We start from the raw sequence: 21864 nt of genomic DNA, 5'->3' as shown, positions 1-21864 counted from the left end.
ACCCTCTGAACAGTGCACCATTCCCTCAGTACTAACCCTCTGAGAGTGCACCATTTTCTCAGTACTGACCCTCTGAGAGTGCACCATTTTCTCAGTACTGACCATCTGACAGTACACCATTCCCTCAGTACTGACCCTCTGAGAGTGCACCATTTTCTCAGTACTGACCCTCTGACAGCGCACCATTCCCTCAGTACTGACCCTCTGACAGTACACCATTCTCTAAGTACTAACCCTTTGACAGTACACCATTTCCTCAGTTCTAACCCTCTGATAGTGCACCATTCCCTCAGTACTGACCCTCTGACAGTGCACCATTCCCTCAGGACTGACCATCTGACAGTGCACCATTCCCTCAGTACTAACCCTGTCACAATGCACCATTCCCTCAGTAGTAACCCTCTGACAGTACACCATTCCCTCAGTACTGACCCTCTGACAGCGCACCATTCCCTCAATACTAACCCTCTAACAGTACACCATTTCCTCAGTCCTAACTCTCTGATAGTGCACCATTCCCTCAGTACTAACGCTCTCACAATGCACCATTTCCTCAGTACTAACCCTCTGACAGTGCACCATTCCCTCAGTACTGACCCTCTGACAGTGCACCATTCCCTCAGTACTGACCCTCTTCCAGTGCACCATTCCCTTAGCACTAACCCTCTGACAGTGCGCCATTCCCTGAGTACTAATCCTCTGATAGTGCACCATTCCCTCAGTACTGACCCTCTGACAGCGCACCATCCCCTCAGTACTGACCCTCTTCCAGTGCACCATTCCTTTAGCACTAACCCTCTGACAGTGCGCCATTCCCTGAGTACTAATCCTCTGATAGTGCACCATTCCCTCAGTACTGACCCTCTGATAGTGCACTATTCCCTCAGTACTAACCCACTGGCAGTACACCATTCCCTCAGTACTAACCCTCTGATAGTGCACTATTCCCTCAGTACTAACCCACTGGCAGTACACCATTCCCTCAGTACTAACCCTCCAACAGTGTACTATTCCCTCAGTACTAACCCACTGGCAGTACACCATTCCCTCAGTACTAACCCTCCAACAGTGTACCATTCCCTCAGTACTAACCCTCCAACAGTGTACTATTCCCTCAGTAATAACCCTCTGACAGTGCACCATTCCCTCAGTACTAACCCTCTTACAGTGCACCATTCCCTCAGTACAAACTCTCCGGCAGTGCACCATTCCCTCAGTACTAACCCTCTTACATTGCATCTTTCCCTCAGTACTAACCCTCTGACAGTGCACCAGTCCCTCAGTATTAACTCTCTGACAGAACATCATTCCCTCAGTACTGACCCTCTAACAGTGCACCATTCCCTCAGTACTGACCCTCTGACAGTGCACCATTCCCTCAGTACTTACCCTCTGACAGTGCACCATTTTCTCAGTACTAACCCTCTGACAGTGCACCATTCCCTCAGTACTAACCCTCTGACAGTACACCGTTCCCTCAGTACTGATCCTCTGACAGTGCATCATTCCCTCAGTACTAACCCTCTGACAGTACACCATTTTCTCAGTACTAACCCTCTGACAGTGCACCATTCCCTCAGTACTACCCTCTGACAGTGCACCATTCCCTCAGTACTACCCTCTGACAGTGCACCATCCCCTTAGTACTACCCTCTGACAGTGCACCATTCCCTCAGTACTAACCCTCTGACAGTACACCATTCGCTCAGTACTAATCCTCTGATAGTGCACCATTCCCTCAATACTAACCCTCTGACAGTACACCATTCCCTCAGTACTGACCCTCTGACAGTGCACCATTCCCTCAGTACTGACCCTCTAACAGTGCACCATTCCCTCAGTACTGACCCTCTTACAGTGCACCATTCCCTCAGTACTAACCCTCTGACAGTACACCATTCCCTCAGTACTAACCCTCTCACAATACACCATTCCCTCAGTACTGACCCTCTGACAGTGCACTATTCTCTCAGTAATAACCCTCTTACAGTGCACCATTCCCTCAGTACTGACCCTCTGACAGTAAACCATTCCCGCAGTACTGACCTTCTGAGAGTGCACCATTTTCTCAGTACTGACCATCTGACAGTGCACCATTCCCTCAGTACTGACCCTCTGACAGTGCACCATTCCCTCAGTACTAACCCTCTGACAGTACTCCATTCCCTCAGTACTGACCCTCTGACAGTGCACCATTCCGTCAGTACTGACCCTCTGACAGTGCACCATTTCCTCAGTACTAACCCTCTGACAGTACTCCATTCCCTCAGTACTGACCCTCTGAGAGTGCACCATTTTCTCAGTACTGACCATCTGACAGTACTCCATTCCCTCAGTACTGACCCTCTGACAGTGCACCATTCCGTCAGTACTGACCCTCTGACAGTGCACCATTCTCTCAGTACTGACCCTCTGACAGTGTACCATTCCCTCAGTACTAACCCTCTGACAGTGCACCATTCCCTCAGTACTAACCCTCTGACAGTGCACCATTCCCTCAGTACTGTCCCTCTGACAGTGCACCATTTTCTCAGTACTGACCCTCTGACAGTGCACCATTCCCTCAGTACTGACCCTCTGAGAGTGCACCATTTTCTCAGTACTGACCATCTGACAGTGCACCATTCCCTCAGTACTGACCCTCTGACAGTGCACCATTTTCTCAGTACTGACCCTCTGACAGTGCACCATTCCCTCAGTACTAACCCTCTGATAGTACACCATTCCCTCAGTACTGACCCTCTGACAGTGCACCATTCCGTCAGTACTGACCCTCTGACAGTGCACCATTCCCTCAGTACTGACCCTCTGACAGTGTACCATTCCCTCAGTACTAACCCTCTGACAGTGCACCATTCCCTCAGTACTAACCCTCTGACAGTGCACCATTCCCTCAGTACTGACCCTCTGACAGTGCACCATTTTCTCAGTACTGACCCTCTGAACAGTGCACCATTCCCTCAGTACTAACCCTCTGAGAGTGCACCATTTTCTCAGTACTGACCCTCTGAGAGTGCACCATTTTCTCAGTACTGACCATCTGACAGTGCACCATTCCCTCAGTACTGACCCTCTGACAGTGCACCATTCCCTCAGTACTAACCTTCTGACAGTACTCCATTCCCTCAGTACTGACCCTCTGACAGTGTACCATTCCCTCAGTACTAACCCTCTGACAGTGCACCATTCCGTCAGTACTAACCCTCTGACAGTGCACCATTCCCTCAGTACTAACCCTCTGACAGTGCACCATTCCCTCAGTACTAACCCTCTGACAGTGCACCATTCCCTCAGTACTAACCCTCTGACAGTGCACCATTCCCTCAGTACTAACCCTCTGACAGTGCACCATTCCCTCAGTACTGACCCTCTGACAGTGCACCATTCCCTCAGTACTGACCCTCTGACAGCGCACCATTCCCTCAGTACTAACCCTCTGACAGTGCACCATTCCCTCAGTACTAACCCTCTGACAGTGCACCATTCCCTCAGTACTGTCCCTCTGACAGTGCACCACTTCCTCAGTCCTGACCCTGTGTATTATGGGCTGTTTTCTCTGCATTCTGTCTTTGATGTGCTGATTCAGAGCGCTTGAGCAATGGTGATAGGTGCTGACAGCTCTTAGCCTTTGATGATGTGTGACATATTGGAGCAGGTGCCTGGCATGTGTGAATCTGGTTTTGGAGCGATCCTTCGAAAGCTGCACCTGCTTCTGACCTCTCCAATTTCGTCACTGTTTTAGTCGAGAGTGCCCATGGTAAACCATTCAGACAGCTGGGAACATAAGCTATGCTTGCTTGTTGTGTGTTTTCTCTCTCTCTCTCTCACTCCCTTTCTCTCTCTCTTTCTATCTCTAAATGTATTTATCTCCCTCTATCTCTTTTTTTGGCTTGCTATTTCCTATTGTCTCTGTGTGTCTTGTTTATCTCCCATTTTCCTTGTATCATGTTCCCACGTATCTCTGCCTTTCACTCTGACTCTCCCTCTCTGACTCCATCGCTCAACGTGTCTTTCTCTCTGTATCTGTCTCTCACTCTTCTTTTTCTCTCTCTCTCTTTCTCCCAGTCTGTCTCTTTCTCTGTGTCTGCATACTTTTGTCAGTCTCCCATCCTTTACAGAGGGATACCGACAGGTTTAGTGAGCAAAAAATGTGATAGATGGAATAGATTGTTGGGAAATGTGAGGTGATGCACTTTGGTAGAAAGGATAGAGGAGTTGAATATTATTTAAATGCACTGTACTGTTCAAACTGTACAAGGCCACAAGTCAGAGCACAGTTGAAATACTGTGAACAGTTTTGGGTCCCTTATCAAAGGAAAGATAAACTAACAGTCCAGAGGAGGTTCACTGGGTATGGAGTTTAAAAATCACACAACACCAGGAACAATCACCTGATGAAGGAGCAGTGCTCCGAAAGCTAGTGCTTCCAAATAAACCTGTTGGACTGTAACCCGGTGTTGAGTGATTTTTGACTTTGTACACCACAGTCCTACACCGGCATCTCCAAATCTTGGGTATGGTGGGACTGTCTAATGAGGAGTAGTTGGGTCTGTTGGGGTTTCGAAAGACAAGAGGTGACCTTACTGAAGGATTCTTACGGGTTGAACCGGGGAGATGTGGAGAGGTTGTCTCCCCTCATAAGAGAGTTTAGGACCAGGCGGCTTAGTCTCAGAATAAAGGGGCACCAATTTGAGACAGAGCAAGGAGGAATTTCTTCTCTCAGAGAGTGGAATTCTTCACTACATAGGGTCATCAAGGTTATCTAGCTAAGTTTATGACTATGGAGTTAGGATAGGGGTATGGGGCTGGGTGGCATTTTCTTCAGGGGATTAACGCAGACTCCAAGGGCCAAATGGCCTCTTGCTGCATTTTAGGGATCTTCTGATTCTATTCTGATATCTGTCTATACTGATAGATTTCTAATCAATAGGGAATCAAAATTAAAGAAGGTTTTTGAGGTGAAGTCACTGATTACATGAAAGAAAGAGATACACCGTATGTACAGATTATTGAAGGTGGCAGGACAACACACCCGCACCAATCAACCAAACCGCCCCGTGGCCCAACATTTCAACTCCCCCTCCCACTCTGCCGAGGACATGGAGGTCCTGGGCCTCCTTTACCGCCGCTCCCTCACCACCAGATGCCTGGAGGAAGAACGCCTCATCTTCCACCTCGGAACACTTCAACCCCAGGGCATCAATGTGGACTTCAACAGCTTCCTCATTTCCCCTTCCCCCACCTCACCCTAGTTCCAAACTTCCAGCTCCGCACTGTCCCCTTGACCTGTCCGGACTTGTCCGACCTGCCTAGCTCCTTTTCCACCTATCCACTCCACCCTCTCCTCCCTGACCTATCACCTTCATCTCCTCCCCCACTCACCTATTGTACTCTATGCTACTTTCTCCCCACCCCCACCCTCCTCTAGCTTATCTCTCCACCCTTCAGGCTCTCTGCCTTTATTCCTGATGAAGGGCTTTTGCCCGAAACGTCGATTTTGCTGCTCGTCGGATGCTGCCTGAACTGCTGTGCTCTTCCAGCACCACTGATCCAGAATCTGGTTTCCAGCATCTGCAGTCATTGTTTTTACCTAGTGGAGAGAGCAGTCAATAAAACACACAGTGTCTACAGCCTTATTAATAGAGGCGTAGAGGCCAAAAGCATAGAGGCGATGTTGAACTTGTACAAAGCACTTGTTAGACTTCAGCTGAAGTTTAGTGTACTGTTGCGGGGACCGCATTATAGAAAAGACATGATTGCTTTGGAAAGAGTGGAGAAACAGTTTACAAGAATGATTTCATGGATGAGAAACTTCAGTGATGAGGATAGATTGAAGAAGTTGGAACTGTTCTGAGAGAGAAGGCGGCTGAGAGGGAGAGCTTTCAAAATCATGACTAGAGGCTGGACAGAGTAGATAGGCAGAATCTGTTCCCAATTGTAAAAGAAACAATAAGGAGAGGGGCAGAGATTTAAAGTGATGTAGAAATGAAACAAGGGTGAAATGGGGAAAAAAATGACTGGTTAGGGTCTGGAATGCACTGTCCAGAAATGTGGTGGAGGCACGTTCAATTGAGACATTCAAGAGGGGCAATGGATGGTTATTTGGATAAAAGTAGGGTGCAGGGATATGAGAAAAGGGCAAGAGATTGGCACAAGGGAATGACACGCCAATGTAGAGCTGATATAAGCAGGATGGACAAAATGGTATCCTCTGCTGTATCACAATTCTATAACTCAAAAAAACGAGGAGGGTGAGGAATTTTTAAAGAATTATTTCAGAAAGGTGGTAAAGGAAATCCAGGGAAATTTAGACCCTTGTGGCTGAGATCAGTTGGGTAAGTTGTTGCAGGGGATTCTAAGGGACAAGATTTACATGCATTTGGAAAGGTAAAGACTGACTAGGGATCGCCAATATGGCATTGTGCGTGGGAAACCGTGTTTCAGCGACTTGTTTGAATTTTTCGAAGTGACAATAGAGATAGATGAAGGCAGAGCAGTGGACTTTCTCTGTATGGATTTCTGCAAGGTATTCTGCATGGTAGGACCGGTTAGCAAGGGAGAGCTACCCATTTGGAGACAAAATTGGATTGAAGGCAAGAGACAGGTGGGATGTTGTTTTTCGAACTGGGGGGCCTGTGACCAGTGGTGTGCCACAAGGATCAGTGCTGGGTCCACTGCGCTTTGCCATTTATATTAATAATTTGGATGCGAATATCGGAGGAATGGCTAGTAAGTTTGCAGATGACACCAAAATTGTTGGTGCACCGAACAGTGATAAGGTTATCTCAGACCACAACAGGACCTTGTTCAGATGGGCTGAGGAGTGGCAGATGTAGTTTAATTTCGATAAATGTGAGGTGTTGCATTTTGGTAAGGCAAATCAGGGCAGGACTTATACACTTAGGGAGTCCTGGGGAGTATTGCTAAACAAAGAGACCTTGGGGTGTAAGTTCATACTTCCTTGAAAGTAGCAGGTAGATAAGATAGTGAAGAACACCGATGGTACACTTCCCTTTATTGGTCAGCGTATTGAGTACAGGAGTTGGGAGGCCATCTTACAGCTGTACAGCACATTGGTCAGGCAGCTTTTAGAATATTGTATTTAATTCTGGTCTCCCTGCTGTAGGAAAGATGTGTTAAATTTGAAAGGGTGTAGAAAAGACTTACAAGGATGTTGCCAGAATTGGAGGGTTTGAGTTATAGGAAGAGGCGGAATTGGCTGGGGCTGTTTTCCCCGGAGCGTCGGAGGCTGAGGAGTGACCTTATAGAGGTTTATAAAATCAATGAGGGGCATGGATAGGGTGAATAGACAAAGTCTTTTTCCTAGGGTGGGGAGTCCAAAGCTAGAGGGTATAGGTTTAAGGTGAGAGGGGAAAGATTTATAAGGAACTTAAGGGGAACTTTCTCACTGCAGGTTGGTGTGTGTGTGTGCAGTAAGCTGCCAGAGGAAGTGGTGGAGACTACAATATTTAAAAGGCATCTGGATGCGTACATGAATAGGGATGTGGCCAAATGCTGGCAAATGGTATGACTTTAGATTAATTTAGGATATTTAGTCAGCATGGACATGCTGTTTACGTGCTGTAGTCTGTGACTCTCTGAATCATTCTTGACAGCTGATGGTAGACTCACAGAGATCCACAGCATAGAAAAAGGCTCTGCAGCCCATCGAGTCACAATCAACTACTGAACCATCCTAATCCTGCACTTAGCATTGTAAAGTAGGCAAGTGAAAATCAAAAGGGCACAGCCCAGGAGGCAGGGGGAGGTGTAATTGAATGGGACAAGAGAAAGATAATGCTGTAGGAAGTGGCTGAAGTACAGAGGTCAGCCACTGGCAGTGGAGAAACCTCCTACAATCCAGATACTCAATCTAAAAGGCGAGTCCTGCTCTGATAAAGCTGTCACCTTGGCATCGAGGTTCCGTAGAGATGGATTCAGCTAATTCCAGACCAACTGCCAATAAAAATTATCATGCATATCATCAGAAGAACCAAGACTTTAGAGATAACTCATGAAAGGCATGTGTAGAGACTGATGAAAGTAGGACTGACTGAAATGAACAGAATTTGGTGTAATGTGAAAGCAAGTTGGCATTAGAGATAATGTGTATTGGATAAATTAGAGTCTTTTTCCGAGGATAATGATATCTGCTTGTACGCGGGGGCATAGCTGCAAATTGAGAGGTGATACATTTAAGACAGATGCTAGAGGCAATTTCTTTACTCAGAGAGTGGTAAGGGCGTGGAATGCCCTGCCTGCCAGTGTAGTTAACTCAGCCACATTAGGGGCATTTAAACAGTCCTTGGATAAGCACATGGATGACAATAGGATAGTGTAGGGGGATGGGCTCAGATTAGTTCACAGGTCGGCGCAACATCGAGGGCCGAAGGGCCTGTTCTGGGCTGTATGCTTCTATGTTCTATAACATGTCAGTGTAAAATGTTGGTGTCCACAAGTTGTTTTTGTTTTCCCCTTTATAAAAGGGGGGGATGTTTGGAGAAAGACAACTTTTAAAATTTATTTATGGAAAGCGATGTTGTGAGTTAAGCCAGCATTTACTGCTCACCCCTAATTGCCCAGAGAGCAATTATGGCACAATCATGTTGCTGTGGGTCTGGAGTCACAGGTAGGTCAGGATGGTGGATTTCCTTCTCTTAAAGACTTTAGTGATTCAGCTCGGTTTTTCCGACAATTGAAAACAGGTCATGGTCATCATTAGACTCTTAATTCCAGATCTTTATTGAATTCAACTTCCACCATCTGCCATGTGGGATTAGAAGTTGGGTCCCAGGGCATATTGTACATTGTACTCTTGCAGCTTGCTGTAGTCATATGATGTATTTTAACTTGCTTTCACTTTCCAAAAATGAGGCATGGAAATACATGGTTAAAAACTCTGTAACAAATTGTCCAAGGGGCTGAGTGACCTCCTCCTGTCCCTGTGTTTCAGAAAGTTGCACAGGATCTGATGATTTGAAAAAAACAGAAAGCTGAACAATTCAGTAAATATTTTTTGAAACTAGCACCTTTATTTATGATGACATGTTAGAAGTTTTGTAATAAATAAATTAAATAACAGTTCAAATAAATAAATATTAATCATAGAGCGGTTACAGTCTGCAGGATATGTGTGTTATCATATAACTGTCCCTGCGAGAGAGGAAAGAAATAACGGTTGGGGGGTGGGGGGGAGTTGCGGGCTGAACGTTCCCCCTCTCCTTTCTTTCTCTCCAGGGATCGTTGGATGGTGACCAGGAGCAGGAACTCTCGCTAATTTCCCTTCTTCCTCTCTCTCTAGTTCAGTGACCACTGGACAATGATCAAGAGATTAAACCCTGACTAATTGCCCCTCTCTCTAATCCAGGGATCACTGGTCAGTGATCAGGAGCAGGATCCCTGGCTGATTTCCCCCCTCTCTCTCCCGAACCCAGGGATCACTGGGCAGTGATCAGGAGCAGGAACCCTGGCTGATTTCCCCCCTCTCTCTCTCTCTCTCTCTAACCCAGGGATCACTGGACAGTGATCAGGATCAGGAACCCTGGCTGATTTCCCCCCTCCTCTCTCTCTCTCTAACCCAGGGATCACTGGGCAGTGATCAGGAGCAGGATCCCTGGCTCATTTCCCACTCTCTCTCTCTCTAACCCAGGAACAGTGATCAGGAGCAGGAACCCTAGCCGATTTCCCCTCTCACTCTAACCCAGGGATCACTGGGCAGTGATCAGGAGCAGGAACCGTGGCTGATTTCCCCCCCCTCTCTCTCTCTCTCTCTGTAACCCAGGGATCACTGGGCAGTGATCAGGAGCAGGAACCCTGGCTGATTTCCCCTCTCTCTCTCTCTCTAACCCAGTGATCACTGGGCAGTGATCAGGAGCAGGAACCCTGGCTGATTTCCCCCCTCTCTCTAACCCAGGGATCACTGGGCAGTGATCAGGAGCAGGAACCCTGGCTGATTTCCCCTCTCTCTCTCTCTAACCCAGGGATCACTGGGCAGTGATCAGGAGCAGGATCCCTGGCTCATTTCCCACTCTCTCTCTCTCTAACCCAGGGATCACTGGACAGTGATCAGGAGCAGGAACCGTGGCTGATTTCCCCCCCCCCCCCCCCTCTCTCTCTCTCTCTCTCTGTAACCCAGGGATCACTGGGCAGTGATCAGGAGCAGGATCCCTGGCTCATTTCCCACTCTCTCTCTCTCTAACCCAGGGATTACTGGACAGTGATCAGGAGCAGGAACCCTGGCTGATTTCCCCTCTCTCTCTCTCTGTCTAACCCAGGGATTACTGGACAGTGATCCGGAGCAGGAACCCTGACTGATTTCCCCCCCCGTCTCTCTCTCTCTAACCCAGGGATCACTGGGCAGTGATCAGGAGCAGGAACCCTGGCTGATTTCCTCTCTCTCTCTAACCCAGGGATCACTGGACAGTGATCAGGAGCAGGATCCCTGGCTGATTTTCCCTCTCTCTCTCTAACCCATCGATCACTGTACAGTGATCAGGAGCAGGAACCCTGGCTGATTCCCCTCTCTCTCTCTCTCTCTGTAACCCAGGGATCACTGGGCAGTGATCAGGAGCAGGATCCCTGGCTGATTTCCCCCCTCCTCTCTGTCTCTCTCTCTCTAACCCAGGGATCACTGGGCAGTGATCAGGAGCAGGAACCCTGGCTGATTCCCCCCCCCCCTCTCTAACCCAGGGATTACTGGGCAGTGATCAGGAGCAGGATCCCTGGCTGATTTCCCCCCTCATCTCTCTCTCTCTCTCTAACCCAGGGATCACTGGGCAGTGATCAGGAGCAGGAACCCTAGCTGATTTCCCCCCTCTCTCTCTCTCTAACCCAGGGATTACTGGGCAGTGATCAGGAGCAGGAACCCTGGCTGATTTCCCCTCTCTCTCTCTCTCTCTCTCTAACCCAGGGATCACTGGACAGTGATCAGGAGCAGGAACCCTGGCTGATTTCCCCCCACTCTCTCTCTCTCTAACCCAGGGACTGTGATCAGGAGCAGGAACCCTGGCTGATTTCCCCTCTCTCTCTCTAACCCATCGATCACTGTACAGTGATCAGGAGCAGGAACCCTGGCTGATTTCCCCTCTCTCTCTCTCTCTAACCCAGGGATCACTGGGCAGTGATCAGGAGCAGGAACCCTGGCTGATTTCCCCTCTCTCTCTCTCTAACCCAGGGATCACTGGACAGTGATCAGGAGCAGGAACCCTGCTGATTTCCCCCCTCTCTCTCTCTCTCTGTAACCCAGGGATCACTGGGCAGTGATCAGGAGCAGGAACCCTGGCTGATTTCCCTCCTCTCTTCCCTAACCCAGGGATCTCTGGGCAGTGATCAGGAGCAGGAACCCTGGCTGATTTCCCCCCTCTCTCTCTAACCCAGGGATCACTGGGCAGTGATCAGGAGCAGGAACCCTGGCTGATTTCCCCTCTCTCTCTAACCCAGGGATCACTGGGCAGTGATCAGGAGCAGGAACCCTGGCAGATTTCCCCCCTCTCTCTCTCTAACCCAGGGATCACTGGGCAGTGATCAGGAGCAGGAACCCTGGCTGATTTCCCCTCTCTCTCTAACCCAGGGATCACTGGGCAGTGATCAGGAGCAGGAACCCTGGCTGATTTCCCCACTCTCTCTCTCTAACCCAGGGATCACTGGGCAGTGATCAGGAGTGGGAACCCTGGCTGATTTCCCCCCTCTCTCTCTCTCTCTCTAACCCAGGGATCACTGGGCAGTGATCAGGAGCGGGAACCCTGGCTGATTTCCCCACTCTCTCTCTCTAACCCAGGGATCACTGGACAATGATCAGGAGCAGGAACCCTGGCTGATTTCCCCCCTCTCTCTCTCTCTCTCTCTCTCTCTCTAACCCAGGGATCACTGGGCAGTGATCAGGAGCGGGAACCCTGGCTGATATCCTCCCTTTCACACTAACCCATTGGTTGGTATTGGGGTTGACATTGGCTGTGCTGTTGAATGCCCTTACGTGGCCAGTTTTGTGAGCAATGTATTTCTCGATGGGACTACATTATTTTATCTGAACCTTTATGGATTGCGATATGGCCGTTTTCTTTGTCATTTCTAAGTGGCTTTTCCTCCTCTGCCATATTGTGTAACTCCCTCTCTGTGAGACAATTTTTTCTTCCTGATCATCAGGCACTTCCCAATGTGTTTGGAGGAGGCAAGATCTGCTGCCCACGCCCTTCCTTGCCTGCTCTTTGACTTATTGCCCTGTGAAACGGCAACAGGCTCAGGGCTTAGCTTTATCCCGCTCTCACATGACTGCCAAATCACATAGAAATTTCTCTCAAAACGAAAACAGCCGGAAGAACTTTATGAGCTGTGTCAACCCCCCACCCATCAACCTCTTTAGCCACAACCCCCTCCTGCCCTCGCAACTGCACAATTCAGACCCCTGCTCTTTCCCCCTCCATGGTCCCACCTCTCCCCTCAGAACTGCGTCCATCCTGGAAATCAGCCAAGGACAATTTGCTCCTTGCTTGCTCTCTCTCTCTGTGTTTCTCTTCATTGAGGAAAGATTGGAGTGTAATCCTAACAATATAGGGGTGCAAGTGGGTGTAAGGCATTATGGGATGTTTGAGGCACTTTGATGAGATGTTAGGCTGGTGAAAAGCGACACAGTGTTTGGAAGCACTTATCCTGCACTCGTGAGCATAAACTTGAGAATGTTTAAGATCAAATAAGCAAACAATTTGCACCCCAGGGAAGAGTGCTAATTAGTTAGTCTGGTCTGGATTGGCTGAGCCTTGCTGTGGCGAAAGTAAGAGGAAGTCCTTGGGTTTCAGGCACAATGGAATCAAACGCACACCACATTCCTGTTGTTTGCAGAGAAGGTATTCCTGGACACAAAGGACCGATTGTAGTAAATGGTGCACTGGGGGTTATTGTATGAATACTGTCCGCTCGTGTAATCACATCCAGCAGGAGGGAATGTTTGGCAGGAGGAGGGACACAGGTAGAGGTGGGGAATGTGTTTTAGCATAAGGCACTAATGGGATGGTCAAGGCAGTGGGGTTTGGGGGTGGGAGTGGAGAAAAGGGAGGGGTATCTCCCCCCTCCCACCGCATCATGGCCTCCGATAGTCCAAATGGGTAACAAAGCCACCAAGACGTTTCTTTAAGCGATTGAAATCTTTGGCCGAGCGCAGTAGCCAGCCCTGCAGCTCCCGCATCAGCCAGAAGTGGTCAAGTTTCTTCAGGAAGTCACTGGGGGCAGGCGACAAGCCCCTGTCCAAGTGCGCAGGGGGAAGGAGGGTAGGCTCGGGATAGCCCAGTGAGGTCACCAGGCCTGAGATGCTGATGGTCAGTCCTCGGACGCTGGCACAGAAGTGTTGGAAGGTGAGCCTCAGGGCGGGGTTGGTCAGCTCCCGATCTACGTCTCCTAGACACCGCAGCAGTAGGGTGTAGGCCCGAAGATTCTCCATTAGTCGATGTTGGTCACCCAGGTTCCTCCAAGCACTCACTTCTAGCGTGGCACTGGGAATGGCCTCCGTGCGATTCAGCCGTGGAGGGTCAAAGTCCGGGTTATCGAAAGGTGGGCCCAGGTAGTCCATCTGTAGAGGAGGGCAAGGAGTGAGGAGAGAGAACATGGTGAGAGGATGATGTGGGGTGTCTGAAGACAACAAAGCCCAGAATTGAAGCCCAAACCGAAAACTTCGAACTGAGTACCAAACATTGAACCCCGCACTTGATCCCTCAACCCCAAAACCTGAGCCCTAAACTACAAACCCCAGACCCCCAAACACTGAACCATAAACTGGAAAACTCCAAACACTGAACCCCAAAGCCTGAACATTAAGATACAAACACTGAAACCTAAATCCCAAACTCTGAATTCTGAGCCCTAAAACCTGAACCCAAACAACCAATCCCAAAGCCTGAACCCCAATCCTAAACCTCAAGGCACAAATACCAAAACCTGAACACCAAATCTTGAACAGCAAATTCCAAAACCTGAACCCAAAACGTTGAGCCCCAAGTTCTGAACTGCAAACCCCGAGACATAAGCACTGAAGACTGAACACTGAACAATGAACTCTGAACCCTGAACATTGACCAATAAACCACAAAGCCAAATACTAAACTCTGAGACACAAGCCTGAAGTGTGACCTCCAAAAACGGGACTGGAATCCTGACCACTGATCTCCAAACACTGTACATTGATCACTGAATTCAGAACACTGAAACCAAATACTCTGAAATACAAGTCTGTACAAGGACCTCCAAAAACCGAATATCAAATCCTGAAGATAGATCCCCAAAAACTGAATACTGAACACTGGACATAAGTTGATTAGTGTGGATTGGTGGCCAGGTTTCAATGAGAAAGGTCCTCTGCCCGCTAACAACCATGTGATTGGTTGTCAGGTAGCTGAACAGTTTGGGCTGTGAATAAGACAGAGAGAAGCGAGGTCAGATTGAGGAGAAACCAGTAGGTCTGCAGCAGCCAAAACACACTCACTCTCAGTTCCCTGCAGTAAGCCACTTTAAACCTGATTTTAAAAACCAGCTTATTATTCCTTCTCAAAATGTTGCAAGTTGTAAGTCTGGATTGGATAATTCAGAGAACTCACTACATAAGTGAATCAGCTACAGTCTGCCTTTTGCAACCAGAAACAAATGCTAATGCAAAAACCTTTGAATAAGCATTAACCGAGCCAACAGGTCTTGTGAACAAAGACTGTTTTCCCAATTTCCCTGCTGCCCATATATTCTCCCCTCATCTCCATTTATGTTTGTCTGTGCGGAAAGATTAATTTATAAAATATTTAAAGTTTTAATTTGTACTTAATGTAATTCTTTAACTGCAGATAGAATCTAATGACCTATAATAAATTCTTGTTGAGATTCCATGCTTCTTGCAACCTGAGTCTGAAAATACAGGAAGTTTGGGGTTTTGTAAATTTCTTTTAAAAATGTAACCTTTTGTGATGACTCTGGGACTGTAGGGATTGATTTTCAGTGAGCTGCTCCAGAGAGGGGAAGCAACCCCACAACCTGAACTTCAGACATTAAACACTGAACCCTGAACCTTGAACAGAAATAAAACACCAAACCCTGACCCCCCCATCAAACACACAACTCTGAACCCTAAACCCCACAACAGAAACCCCAAACTCCATAACCTGAATCCTAGGCACTAAACATTGAACCCTCAGTCTCTAATACTGAACCTTGAATGTTGAACTCTGCTCACCAAACACCAAACACTGAACCCCAACTACCAAACACAACCCAGACACCAAACGCTGAACCCCAAGCACCAAATGTCAACCCTGAAAAGCCAACTCTGAACCCTAAACCACGCAGTTAAAACTCTATACCTTGAACACTGAACCCTGAAACCCAAACACTGAAGGCTTTGTCATTTTACTTTTGTGCGTTATAAAGCTGGTTTGAAATGCAAAACAGCTATTTTGAAACCTAGGGATGTACAAGGATGGCTACAACTTCTGAAAGTAAGGAATTTGATACCTTTTGTGAATCCTGTTTCTGGAGCTGTGGGTCCCAGCAACGTGCAGACGAACTGGAGCTGAGAAGTGGTTTACAAGTGAAGCTGATTGGTGTAGATTAGTGGCCAGGTTTCAATGAGAAAGGTCCTCTGCCCGCTAACAACCATGTGATTGGTTGTCAGGTAGCTGAATAGTTTGGGCTGTGAATAAGACAGAGAGAAGCGAGGTCAGATTGAGGAGAAACCAGCAGGTCTGCAGCAGCCAAAACACACTCACTCTCAGTTCCCTGCAGTAAGCCACTTTAATCCTGATTTTAAAAACCAGCTTATTACTCCTTCTCCAGATGCTGCAAGTTGTAAGTCTGAATTGGATAAGTCAGAGAACTCACTACATAAGTGAATCAGCTACAGTCTGCCTTTTGCAACCAGAAACAAATGCTAATGCAAAAACCTTTGAATAAGCATTAACCGAGCCAACAGGTCTTGTGAACAAAGACTGTTTTCCCAATTTCCCTGCTGCCCATATGTTTTCCCCCAGTTTATGTTTGTCTGTGCGGAAGGATTAATTTATAAAGGATTTATAGTTTTAATTTGTACTTGAATTGATATAATTCTTTAACTGCTTATAGAATCTATTGACCTGTAATAAATAGTGATTCTTGTTGAGGTCAGAAGTCTGATTCTGTGAGTCCTGTCAGCCTGAGTCTGAAAACACAAATTTTTTTGGGTGCTTTGTGAACTTATTTTAAAAATGTAACCTTTTGTGATAGCTTGGGAAATAGCAGAGGTTGATTTTCAGCGAGCTGGATCACCCCCAAACCCCACAACGTGAACCTCAAACATGAACCACTGAGCACCGAACCTCGAACACTGACGAGTGAAACCTGGACACTGAACCCTGAAAACTAAATCTTCAACCCCAAACACCGAATTTTGAACACTGAACTTGGAACCCTGAACATTGAGCAGTAAATATTGAATGCCAAACACTGAACATTGATCATTGAACCCTGAATATTGAACACTGACAGCTGAACACTGGAAATTGAATATTGATCAATGAAGAATCAACATTGAACCCTGAATACTAATCACTGAACACTGATCATTGAACACTGAACCCCAGACACTGAACAACGAACACTGAACATTGAACCTTGAACAGTGAACATTAAACAGTCAATAAAGAACATTTACATTGAACCCCAAGTCCTGAACTTTGAACACTGAACATATTCACTGAGCACCACATATTGAAGCTGAACTTTAACGAGTGAAGGTTAGATGGTGAAGATTGGACACTGAACACTAAATATTGAACATTGAAACCTGAACATTAGAGTTATAGAGTCATACAGCATAGAAACAGGTCCTTCAGGCCAACTGATCCATGCCGTTTCCTAAGTTTCCTTAACTGAACTCGCCTGTGGCCCATATCCTTCTAAACCATTTCCTATCCAGTTACCAGTCAAAACGTCTTTCGATTGTTGTAACTAAACCTGCCTCTACCACTTCCCCAGGCAGCTCATTCCAAATACACAACATCCCACTGTGTGAAAATGTACTTAAAGCTGTTTTAAATCTTTTCCCCTCTCACCTTAAGCATGCCCTCCAGTTTTGGACTCCCTACCCTGGGAAAAAAGACCTTGGCTATTCACCTTACTTATGCCCCTCATGATTTTATAAACCTCTATAAGGTAACCCCTCATCTCACTACATCTCAGGGAAGAAAATCCCAGCCTATCTATCTTCTCCTTAGAACTCGAACCCTCCAGTCTTGGTAGCGTCCTTGTTTAATAACTGGAGGGTTATTACACCAAGGTAACCAGAATTGTGTGCAAAATTCCAAATGTGGCCTTACCAATGTCTTGTTATACATGACTCATGTGCTCAACTCCTGAACTTAAAGCTCTGACTGCTGAAGGCAAGCATGCCAAAAGCCTTCTTCACTACCTTGTCTACCTATGTGCCTGCACCCCTAGGTTTCTCTGTTGGACAGCACTCCCCAGGACCCTACCATGAACTCTGTAAGCCCTGCCCTGGTTTGTCTTACCAAAATGCAACACCTCACGTTTATCTGAATTAAACTCCATCTGCCATTCCTGGCCCACTGGCTCAGCTGATCAAAATCCTATTGTACTCTGAGATAATCTTTTTCACTGTCCACTGTCCCATCAATTTTGGTGAGGTGGACATCCACAAACTTACGAACCATGCCTACTGTATTCTCATCCAAATCAGTTTAACGAACAACAGTGGACCCAGCACTGATCCTTCTGGCACACCACTGGTCACAGACCTCCAATCCAAACAACAACCCTTTACCTCCACCCTCTATTTCCTGCAGTCAAGCCAATATTGTATCCAATTGGCTAGCTCTTTCTGGATCCCATGTGATCTAACCTTACTAACCAGTCTACCATGCGGAACCTTGTCGAAGGCCTTTCTAAAGTCCTTGCAGTCAATGTTTGTCTCTCTGCCTTCATCGGTCTTCTTGGTCACCTCTACAAAAACTCAAATTTGTGAGACACGATTACCCATAAGCAAAGCCATGCTGACTATATCTAATCAGTCCTTGCCTTTCCAAATGCATGTAGATTCTGTCTTTTAGAATCCCCTGCAACAATGTACCCACCACTTAAATTATGCTCACCAATATGTATTCCTTCGCTTTTCCTTGCAACCTTTCTTAAATGAAGGCACAGTATTTGCCATTGTCCAGTCTTCCAGCACCTCACCCGTGGCTGTCGATGATACAGGTATCTCTGCCGGGGCCCTGCAATATCTTACCCAGCTTCTCACAATGTGGATACACTTGATGAGATCCTGGGGATTTATCTACCATCACAACATCGCTATTGATTTCTCTGAATCCACTAGCTTCCATGTGTTTCTCCACAGTAAATACTGATGAGAAATATTCGTTTAAGATCTCACCCAACTCCTGTGGCTCCACACATGAAAGGACTCACTGACCTGTAAGGGGCCCTATTCTCTCCCTAGTTTGTCTTTGCCCTTAATATACTTGTAGAATCTCATTGAATTTTCCTTTCCCGTATCTGCCACAGATATTCATATCCCCGCTTTGCGTTTCTGAGTCCCCTCTTAAATGTACTCTCACATCCCCTATATTCCTCAAGCGATTCACTGGATCCTAGCTGTCTATATGTGCCATTGCCTTTTTCGTGAAGACAACCTCAATATCCCCAATCATCCCGGCTTGTGCCAGCCTTGCCCGTCACATTAACATGAACGTGCAGCCCCTGAACTCTCATTATTTTGCTTTTGAAAGCTTCCCAATTACCACACATCCCTTTACCTGCGAACAGCCTCCCCCCCGTCAACTTTTGAAAATTCCTGTTGAACATCGTCAAAATTGGCTTTGACCAATTTATAACGTTAACCTGTGGATCAGACTATCCTTTTCCATAAGTATTTTAAAACTGGTTCCAAAGTGCTCCCCCACTAACACCTCAGTCACTTGTCCTGCCTTTTTTCCCCAAAGTTAAAAAATCTCACCAGGTAATGGACCAACAGGTTCATTTGGAGAAGTAGTGCTCCAAACGCTAGTGCTTCCAAGTAAACCTGAGATTAGATTAGATTACTTACAGTGTGGAAACAGGCCCTTTGGCCCATCAAGTCCACACCGACCCGCCGAAGCACAACCCACCCATACCCCTACATTTACCCCTTCACCTAACACTAGGGGCAATTTAGCATGGCCAATTCACCCTGACCTGCACATCTTTGGACTGTGGGAGGAAACCGGAGCACCCGGAGGAAACCCACACAGACACGGGGAGAACGTGCAAACTCCACACAGTCAGTCGCCTGAGGCGGGAATTGAACCGGGGTCTCTGGCGCTTTGAGGCGGCAGTGCTAACCACTGTGCCACCGTGCCGCCCAAACCTGGGGGACTATAACCTGGTGTTGTGTGATTTTTAACTATGATCACCCCAGTCCAACACTGGCTCCTCCCAAACATTTTTGCCCCAAGAGGATGTCCAGTATTGCACCTTCTGTCGAGGGGCCACTGAAATATTTATTGAGGAAGTTTTCCTGAACACACCTCACAAAACCCTTCCCCTCCCAACCCTTAAAATGATGGCAGTCCCAGTCCCTATCTGTGATCTCCCTACATATTTACTCTTCTATTTTCCACTGACTACCAGGAGGGGCTGGGTGGTTAAGATGGAGAAAGTGAGGACTGCAGATGCTGGGGATCACAGCTTAAAAATGTGTTGCTGGAAAAGCGCAGCAGGTCAGTCAGCATCAAAGGAACAGGAGAATCGACGTTTCGGGCATAAGCCCTTCTTCCTGAAGAAGGGCTTATGCCCGAAATGTCAATTCTCCTGCTCCCTTCACACGTCTTGCCTTGCTCCCTGCCATACTCTTGCCTGCCTTTGTTGATTTAACTTGCTCCCTTTAACTTCTGGACTAGATTCAATCTTCTCTTTTGCCTCAATATTGTTTAGGGTCTCACCGCCCTGCTAGATCCTCCCAAGCAGATCGAGCAAAACTCACTGCCAGGATATTAGTCCCCCTCCAGTTCTGTTGCAACCTGTCCCTCTTGTACAGTTCACTTCTGCCCCAGAAGAGATAGAGTCATAGAGATGTACAGCAGGGAAACAGACCCTTCGGCCCAACCCGTCCATGCTGACCCAGATATCCCAACCCAATCTAGTCCCACCTGCCAGCACCCGGCCCATATCACTCCAAACCCTTCCCATTCATTTACCCATCCAAATGCCTCTTAAATGTTGTAATTGTACCAGCCTCCACCACTTCCTCTGGCAGCTCATTCCATACCCGTACCATCCTTTGATTAGATTAGATTACATTAGATTAGATTAGATTACATTACAGTGTGGAAACAGGCCCTTCGGCCCAACAAGTCCACACCGACCCGCCGAAGCGAAACCCACCCATACCCCTACATTTACCCCTTACCTAACACTACGGGCAATTTAGCATGGCCAATTCACCTGACCCTGCACATCTTTGGACTGTGGGAGGAAACCGGAGCACCCGGAGGAAACCCACGCAGACACGGGGAGAACATGCAAACTCCACACAGTCAGTCGCCTGAGGCGGGAATTGAACCCGGGTCTCAGGCGCTGTGAGGCAGCAGTGCTAATCACTGTGCCACCGTGCCGCCCACTATGTGAAAAAGTTGCCCCGTAGGTCCCTTTCCCCTCTCACCCTAAACCTATGCCCCTCTAGTTCTGGACTCCCCCACCCCAGGGAAAAGACTTTGCCTATTTATCCTATCCATGCCCCTCATAATTTTGTAAACCTCTGTAAGGTCACCCCTCAGCCCCCGACGCTCCAGGGAAAACAGCCCCAGCCTGTTCAGCCTCTACCTGTAGCTCAAATCCTCCAACCCTGGCAACATCCTTGTAAATCTTTTCTGAACCCTTTCAAGTTTCACAACATCTTTCCGATAGGAAGGAGACCAGAATTGCACACAATATTCCAACAGTGGCCTAACCAATGTCCTGTACAGCCGCAACATGACCTCCCAACTCCTGTACTCAACACTCTGACCAATAAAGGAAAGCATACCAAACGCCTCCTTCACTATCCTATCTACCTGTGACTCCACTTTCAAGGAGCTATGAACCTGCACTCCAAGGTCTCTTTGTTCAGCAACACTCCCTAGGACCTTACCATTAAGTGTATAAGTCCTGCTAAGATTTGCTTTCCCAAAATGCAGCCCCTCGCATTTATCTGAATTAAACTCCATCTGCCACTTCTCAGCCCATTGGCCCATCTGGCCCAGATCCTGTTGTAATCTGAGGTAAACCTCTTCGCTGTCCACTACACCTCCAATTTTGGTGTCAGCTGCAAACTTACTAACTGTACCTCTTATGCTCGCAGACATAGAAACACTGAACACTGAATACAGAACTCAGAATACCGAATACAGAACTCTGAATACTGAATATAGAAACACTGAACACTGAAAACTGAATATAGAAACACTGAATGCTGAATACTGAAAAAAGAAACACTGAATGCTGAATACTGAACACTGAACACTGAACACTGAACACTGAATACTGAATACTGAACACTGAACACTGAACACTGAATACAGAACACTGATTATGAAATACTGAATACGGAATACCGAGCAGTGAACTCTGAACACTGAATACTGAACACTGAATACAGAACATCGAACACTGAACGCTGAGTATTGAACACCAAATACAGAACACTGAACACTGAATACTGAACGCTGAATACAGAACACTGAATACAGAACACTGGACACTGAATACAGAAAACTGAACACTGAACACGGAACATGGAATATGGAACACTGAATACCGAACACTGAACACTGAATACAGAAAACTGAACACTGAACACGGAACATGGAATATGGAACACTGAATACC

At 47.2% G+C, this 21864-nt stretch overlaps 1 protein-coding gene across 1 annotated transcript; it reads right to left on the bottom strand.

The window, feature by feature from the left end:
• Window positions 1-12489: 12489 nt before the first annotated feature.
• Window positions 12490-15822, bottom strand: LOC122544270 (cardiotrophin-like cytokine factor 1). Its single transcript, XM_043683345.2, has 2 exons — window positions 15481-15822; window positions 12490-13558 (listed from the first exon to the last, which is right to left on the bottom strand). Exon 2 carries the CDS (start codon window positions 13556-13558, stop codon window positions 13073-13075), a length of 486 nt encoding a protein of 161 aa, XP_043539280.1. The 5' UTR covers window positions 15481-15822; the 3' UTR covers window positions 12490-13072.
• Between the last annotated feature and the right edge of the window lie 6042 nt (window positions 15823-21864).

The sequence above is a fragment of the Chiloscyllium plagiosum genome, unplaced genomic scaffold, assembly GCF_037043375.1.
Source record: "Chiloscyllium plagiosum isolate Xiang-an unplaced genomic scaffold, Cpla_swu_hap1 HiC_scaffold_40, whole genome shotgun sequence".
In the NCBI taxonomy this organism is placed as follows: Eukaryota; Metazoa; Chordata; class Chondrichthyes; order Orectolobiformes; family Hemiscylliidae; genus Chiloscyllium; species Chiloscyllium plagiosum.
The sequence above is the reverse complement of the archived record's forward strand: the minus strand, read 5'-3'. Positions and strand labels throughout refer to the sequence as shown.